We start from the raw sequence: 7,203 nt of genomic DNA on the forward strand, positions 1-7,203 counted from the left end.
AGCTGTAGGACTGAGGTCTGTTTCCTTGCTGGGCGGTCAGACGGGGCCACTCTTAGCTCTTAGAGAGTGTCTGCTTTTCTTGCCACGTGGCCCCCTCCATCTTCAAGTCAGCAACAGAATTTCTCATGTGGCTATAAGGTTAGGCCCACTTGGATACTTTCCCTCTCAAGGTCCACTGTGCTATATAACAGAATCCAACAGGAGTCAAACTCATTAAGAGTCAATATTATACAAAGCATGTTCATGGCGGCTGGGGGGATTTTGGAGGCTATCTTAGAATCCACCTCTCACAGGCGGTAGAACCCAAGGTGACTTGTCATCTTAAAACATCCACACAAATTTTACTTATGTTAAAATATATCCATGTTTATTTTAGTATTAAACCTTCCCTACCCCAAATCTTCTAAACAAAATGGATGCCTCTGGAAGATGCACCACATTTATTCTGTGGCTTCAAGTATCCTGGTCAGCAACCCGTAACCCCACCGAGAAGCACAGGACTAGATGGTTTCTAAGGTCTCTGGTCCCAGCCAGGTCCAGGAAGGGAGCCTGGTGGGACAGGCAGTGGGACCTGTGGCTCCCAGTGCCCAAGGACCAAGGGCAGCAGACCTCTGGGTGTAACATCACAGCCCTGACCAAGATGTGACCTGAAAGTTGGTCAGGCCAGGTGGCTCCTCACCCAACCTGCCCCCCCAATAAATAAACATAAAACCTGGCCACTGCAGCCTCGGCCCCTGGGATGTCCTGACAGGCAGGCCATAAGGCTCCTGGAGCCACAGGAACAGCTGCGTTGCCACACACCCTCTTTCCCCAGGCCCATGCTCAGGGTCCTGGGAGCTATCTGTAAGAAGGGCAGACACAGACACCCCAGGATTGCACAGAAGGTCCCTAAAGGGGCCTCTCTTCCTCTCTTCCTAGCAGGTCTGGGCGCTGTAGCCCCTCCTTCCCAGTGTGGATGTGGTGGGGGCACCTTGCTCCTCAGCAGGGAAGGCCCCTATCCTTCCTTCCACCCACAGGGCTTTCTGTCCTGTCCATCCTGCTGTGCTGTTCCGAGAGCCCAGGCCGAGGGATCCCATCCCCATGTGCAGAGACCCAGCTCCTGAGGCTAATCATCTGAGTAGCGGTTCCCTACAGAGAGAAGGAAAAAGAACAGGGAGGGAGGCGTCAGGTGGGAACCAGGCAGAGCCAGCCATCGGCCACCAACCACCCTTGGTGCTCACCCAGGACGTTGAATTTGCACAGCGGGCAGGTTTGCTGGAGCATCAGCCAAGGGTCCACGCAGTCTCGGTGAAACTCATGCTTACAGGGCAGCACCCGGAGCCACTGCGGGGTAGGGGTGAGGAAGTGGGGAAGGGCTCAGGCCACAGTGGCAAACCTCGAGGTGGAAGTACCTAGCCCGGTGTCTTCACCTGAGCTGGAGAACTAAAACCACTGTGGCCTGCCATCCCCACCCTCCACCATTCTGCTTTCTGTGGTGCTGGTGGGGATAGAGGAAGGGTCTGGTGGGGGTGGTTTTGAGGTCTCTCAGGAGTTGGAGTTTGGTCATCACACGTCAGCCAATAGTTGGCCTGTGCCCAGGGCACTAACCTGCTTGTTGCAGAAGTAGTCCAGACACACAGCGCAGGTCTCTGCACCAGGCTCTGGGGGACTCTGGGCCGCCCTGCCCAGCCGGCAGCGCCGAGTCTTAAGGGACGCCAGTCTCTGCACCACACGGCGCTTGAGCAGGTCCACCTGTGGGGAGAGAGCAGGCACAGTTTGGCAGGCCCGAAGGTAGGAGGCATCGGGACTTCCTCAGGCTGGCTCCCACCTGGCTTCCGGGCTCCCGCTGGCTCTGTCTCGACGCCTGCCGCTGGGCCTGGACCACAAGGCCTGTGCACAGAAGCATGGCCACCAGCAGGATGGCGTTCCACAGCTGCTGCAGGGGCTTCTGGGGAGGGGAGCAGAGTGTCAGGGACACTGGGGCTACCCCATCCTCTTCCCCCAGTAAATCCATCCTAAGGACAAGGTAGGTGAGGTTCATTGGTACCAGACTCCTAGCTTCCTCCTTTTAAGCCTCCACCCCAGGGTCCACCCAGCTGTCTTTGCTCCACCCTACACAGTGAGGCGACCCACATCTGTCCCCAGCCTAGGCCTCTCCAGGGCAACAAACCCACCGTTTCGGCATTCATGGAAGCAGCTACCTAGCAGCCTCACAGATTCCCCAGCCCAGTCACCTTCTTACTCCCATCCCTAACCCACACTTGGGGTCTGCTTTCTAGCAGCCATCACCCACCCACCTCCATCCAGGCCAAACAACATTCACATGCCCTTTGAGAAGGCGCCAGTCCCCAGGCCTTGTTGCCTCGCTCTCCTACGGGTCTCATGTCCCCTCCTCTCCAGCCCATTCCTCTACTGCTTTTTGGGTCCCTTACTCTAGCCTTGCCCACCCATTCCCCAGCACAGCCGCAGGCAAACCTTAACACGCAGTCCCACTTCTTCACATTCTTCCCTGCGATGCTCCCCTTCCCCAGCCCAATCCCTGCCTTCAGGAGAAAACTCAAACTCCAAGCCCACCCTCCAGGCCCTCAATCTCCCATCCCCGCCCTCCGCTCAGCATCCCTTGCTCCTTGCTCCCTCCCACGTCTGTGCCTTTCTACACCCTGTTCCCCTCTTGGAGACTGTCTTCTTTCTTGCCCCTTCCCTTGGCTAATGTCTCTGGATGCCCCTTACTCTGGAAGCTCTTCCTGACCACCAGGGCTAGGCAAGTGCTCCCCTCTTGCTTCCCTTGCTCAGCCCTCCTCGTACCTATTATAAACCTGTGTCTCCTTGCTGCTGCCCTTAGTGGTCCCACTGGAGGGAGGAAACTCGGTCTGACGTGCCTCATCTAGTCTTTGAGAGGCACCTGGGTGGGGGATGGCACTGACCTAACTCCTCCCATATGCAGTGTGGCAGCTAGGCTTTGACTACTAAACAGCTGGCTCGGGAAATGATGTAGCATTGTAAGCAAAACCAGTCCCGCTCACCACGTAGGCACACCCCACCCACACAGTCGCACTGTGTCACAGGGTTTGTGGGTATATTATGACTAACACATTTGCTTAAAAGTTTTCTGCATTCCTAGTAGCTTTCCGCCATCATGTTATTCCCCAGCTAATGCTGATGTTCAACTACAAGGGTGGGGGAAAAGGGGTGAGAAATTAATAAATGTTAAAGAGGCCACCACTCTGGACGAGGTTGGGTGTTGCTAGAGTCATAAGATGTTGCTTTTACTCAGGGCAGAGGCACTCTGAGGGCCACTAAGCGGTGAATGTGAGTCCCAGCTCCCCACTTTGTCCTACACCCTCCCCGCTGGTGTCTGTGTCCCTATCATCTCTTCATTCCTGGTGGGGTGGTGGCACCTGCTCTAGGAAGCTCTCTCCACACCCCTAAGCTCGGGTGCTTTCACTCTGCCCCAGAGGGCCCATGCCTATCACCAGCTCAGCGCTCACCCCAGCAGAGTGACAGTGTCTCTGGCCTATCTTTTCCCCAGACGGGGCCTTGTGAGTGCTGGAGCTGCCTTGCCCTTGTGCCCCCTGCCACGCTAAACCAGGCTGACACCTAGCAGGACTCAATGAGTGGCCATTACAGTGTAAGCTCTCCAGGGCAGAACCTGGAACTCCAGTGCTTTCAAGAGACCAGTGAGTACTGGGTGGGCCAAGGGCGTGGCCAGCCTGGAGTTCTCCTATAGGCCTGAGACCCAGTGTTCCCAGGTGCATCTTAGGGACCCCCAGGTGAGGAGGGAAGCAGGGTTGGGAGTAAGGCCATGGTCCATTGGACTTTTCTGATATGACTGGGCCCTGGAGTCCAGGCTGAGAGCTGGCATCAGCTGCCTTTCAGCTATGATGGCCACCCAACACCTGCATGGCCCACCTCATCCAGCTGTTCAGCTTTGCTCTTTGTACCAGCCAGAGCAGCCTACAGACTGTTACTCCTGCCTCCAAGCCTCTTGGGCTGTCTCCCAGCCTGCTCCTCTCGTAGCTCAACCCCTTCTGTCTGCACCTCATTCCGGCCTCTCATCTGACAGCCCCTCACCAAATTCCCGTCTCACACAGAAGTCTGTGTGGGCTGTTCTCCAGGGGGAGATACAGTGGGGATCCCTTCTCTTCCAAAGCCCTTCCAGTCCCCCATCCTCAGTGTCTGCTGCTTCCACAGAACTGTGGTTTGTGCTACTCACAGGAATTCGATGTGCTGTCTAGGCTGAATTGCCAAGGCTGCCTTCAGGTCAGAGTTCCTCTTCCCTGCTTGTCTTTGAGCCTTTCGAGGGCCCAGGTCTTACTGCCTTTTATACCCTCCACAGCCCTTCCTGTAGAGCCCCAAGTATCTTAGGATCTCAAAAGTTATTTGGTTTCTCCTGACTTATTCAAGCACTTGTAACAAGATTCAGAGGAGCAGCAACTGCCCATTTGCTCAGTACCCACCATGAGCTTTACATACACAATCCCCTGACAATCCTGTGGCCGTGCGCCATCCCCATTCACCAATGAGGAACATGAGACCAAAGAGGTTAAACACTCAGCCTGAGACCACTCAGCTAAGGTTTCAGAGCCAGGATTTGAACCCAAATCTGCCTGATCTGCTGCCTCACATGGCTTATGACCTCCAACACTTGCTAGAGGCTGCATGCCAGGAGACTAGGGCATGCCTATTCTGCAGAGTTGGGAAATGCTTGCAAACAGGATACCTTCGAATCCTCTTGATGCTGAGCATTGGAAAATTCAGAGACAAATGAGACGCAGCCCTGGCTTTCAGGAGACAAAATCACTCTCTCCAACTCTTACACAGGATGGGCTGTCCTAAGAGCCCCGTGAAGGGCCTGACAAAGCACTGCTGTGATTTAGAAGAGGGAGAGAGGGACTGGGAGCTGAGGGTATGAGGGAGGCTTTCCAAAGAAGGCAGGCAAGATGAGCTGTGGGGGCTTTGGCTGGACTAGGATATATCAGGACCAAAAAAGGATGTCCATACCTGCAGCCAAGCATGGACAAGGCTTAGTGGTGGGAAACCAAGGCATGTGCGGGAAACCAGGGCATGTGTGAAGGCCAGTAAATGGCATAGGGTGGGGGAGTGTAAGAAGACTAGAAAAAAAATTTGAAAGTGAGTAGGAGAGCTGTGAAAGCCAAGCTGAAGAGTCTGAACCTTATTCTGCAGGCAATGCGGAGCCAAAGAAGGCTTCTGAGCAGGAGAATGACATGACAATAGCACCTAACATTGATTGCACATGACTTTAAGTCAGGCACCACACCAGGTAACCGTCATGTCACTGAATACAATAGCCCTGGGAGGTGGAAGAAGGGCAGTCCTCACCACCCAGGTGAGAAGCCTCAGGATTTGAGACAAGTAATGTATGTGGTCTCACCTGAGCCTCCTCTCCTGGGGCACCCACCTGCTCCTGGGCCCGACTGCCTCCCAGGCACACCAAATCCTGCCATCCTCCGTAGCCATCCTTAGAGAGGCCACAGGTGGTCCACAAGGTCAGCTTCCACTCGATGTTGGCTGACAGAGACTCTCCGCTAGTGATCTCAGCCGTGGCCTGGGTCCTCCTGGGAGGGAAAGCCACCAAAGAGCCAGACAGAAGGGCTCTCAGGAGGGAGGCCCAGAACCATCCATCCCCCAGCCTCATGGGAAAAGGATATTCCAAATTATCACCCTGCAGCCCTTCTGCTTTGGCCCCCAGGCCTTTCCTGGCTATTGGTTTTTCCAATTCTCATACCAGCCAGGCCAGGAAAGCCTAGAATCCCAGGGAAGAGCCTATCAATCAGGAATCTGTTTTCCTCCTTGCAGAAGCCACTCTCCTCTGCCCACAAGGCCGCCTCTGCCCACAGGGCCGCCTCCGCCCTCCAGACCTCCTTCCAGTCTCCTCACCCATTTTTCAGACCAGGAGATTACAGTCTTAAGGCTAACAGGAAAGGCCATGGTCCCCAGACTCCTGAGCCCATGGCAGAGCCAGGGACCCTCAGCACCCAGGCCCAGTCCTTTGGAGCGCAAACCCCAACTTACTGCAGCAGTGCCTCCAACAGCTTGGTGACATTGGAAGAATAATGGAGGACGATCACTGGCCTGAGCAGAAGCTGGGATATGTCTAGCTATAGGGAAACAGAAAGGTCAGCTGGTCTTGGTCTCCTATTCCCCAGCCTATGCACCCATAAAGCCTGATGCAATTTACCTCTCGGACCACGTTGTGGTTCAAAATGAGGAGAAGCAGGGCAGAGGCTCCCAGGAAGAGCGCCCTCCGCATCTGCAGGACAGAAGCAGAGGCTAGCCCACACCTTACCCCACACCCTGCCCACACACTGTAAACCACAGCTGTTCTTAGCTACTGGCACTACAATGAGCATTTCCTCTATAAGCTCCTTGAGGTCAAGGGCAGAAAACTTTATTCCTCCTGCCTTCTTCCCAGATGCTCTGTGGAACCCAAACAATGCTGTGTCTTCCCCAGTCCTAGCAGGGCAGGGCTGCCCACCAACCCCCAGCAAGAACTTCCAATCGAATATTCTCAGAGCCTGGAAGAGCTTCCTGACTCTGGCCTCCCCCCACCTCCCGTTTCCACACCACACTGACTCAGTTTTCCTAACTGGGGCCCCTTGCCTCACCCTGGCCAAGCAGTTTTCTGGAAGCTCCTTAAGGTCCCACCTGGTAGTCTGGCTCTAGCAAATGCCTTGAAACACCCTTCTCCAGTCCCCTTCCTCACATACACCCCCTGCACCTGCTGGACCAGGGCCTTGGGATAGAACTGCGGGCCACTGCCCTGACTCTCCTGGTGGAACTGGGCCGCCTGCTCCTTTCCCACATACGCCACTGCAATCCAGCCTTCTCCGGGCACCTCCTGCTCAACGTCCACGATGTCCATCTGTGGGGCGAAGGTCCGTGGGCAGAGGGAGGAGGGAGGATCAGACACACAGGGGGTGCAGGGTTTAGGAAGAGCATCTGGATCTCAGGTTTTGGAAGCTGGAATGCCGGGAGCCTGGGCAGCCTGGGGAAGGGGCGCTGGGCTGCCAGGGGTTGGTCCAGGATGAAGGCCGGATCTGGGTGTGGGATCTACATTGGGACGGGAGCCAGATGGCTCGGCGGCGCTCACCAGCAGCAGGCGACCGCCCAGCGTCGGCGCCGGGTCGGCCTCAGGGCCGATCCTGACGCCCTCCAGGACCAGAGCGTCCTGCCGCGGCAGCCTCACGTCCACCCGCACGGCGC

General features: G+C 55.9%; 1 protein-coding gene across 2 annotated transcripts; it reads right to left on the reverse strand.

The window, feature by feature from the left end:
• Positions 1-345: 345 nt before the first annotated feature.
• On the reverse strand, positions 346-7,084 carry RNF215 (ring finger protein 215). 2 transcript variants are annotated; one of them, XM_006904909.3, is made up of 8 exons: positions 6,719-7,084; positions 6,179-6,250; positions 6,013-6,098; positions 5,399-5,555; positions 1,808-1,927; positions 1,588-1,731; positions 1,221-1,323; positions 346-1,128 (listed from the first exon to the last, which is right to left on the reverse strand). In XM_006904909.3, exons 1-8 carry the CDS (start codon positions 6,860-6,862, stop codon positions 1,106-1,108), a joined length of 849 nt encoding a protein of 282 aa, XP_006904971.1. In that variant the 5' UTR covers positions 6,863-7,084; the 3' UTR covers positions 346-1,105. The 2 variants fall into 2 exon arrangements, with proteins under 2 accessions (XP_006904971.1, XP_015446484.1); XM_015590998.2 differs by having other exon boundaries at positions 1,588-1,994.
• Between the last annotated feature and the right edge of the window lie 119 nt (positions 7,085-7,203).

The sequence above is a fragment of the Pteropus alecto genome, unplaced genomic scaffold, assembly GCF_000325575.1.
Source record: "Pteropus alecto unplaced genomic scaffold, ASM32557v1 scaffold190, whole genome shotgun sequence".
NCBI classification, from domain to species: Eukaryota; Metazoa; Chordata; class Mammalia; order Chiroptera; family Pteropodidae; genus Pteropus; species Pteropus alecto.

Excerpts from the sequence above, each read along its gene's own strand:
- RNF215 (XM_015590998.2), bottom strand. The coding sequence starts at position 6,862 with ATGGACATCGTGGACGTTGAGCAGGAGGTGCCCGGAGAAGGCTGGATT. Across the intron at positions 1,995-5,398 it reads GCAGTCGGGCCCAGGAGCAG|GATGGATTTACTGGGGGAAG; the intron begins GTGGGTGCCCCA and ends CCTTGTCCTTAG. Across the intron at positions 1,324-1,587 it reads ACTACTTCTGCAACAAGCAG|TGGCTCCGGGTGCTGCCCTG; the intron begins GTTAGTGCCCTG and ends CCTACCCCGCAG.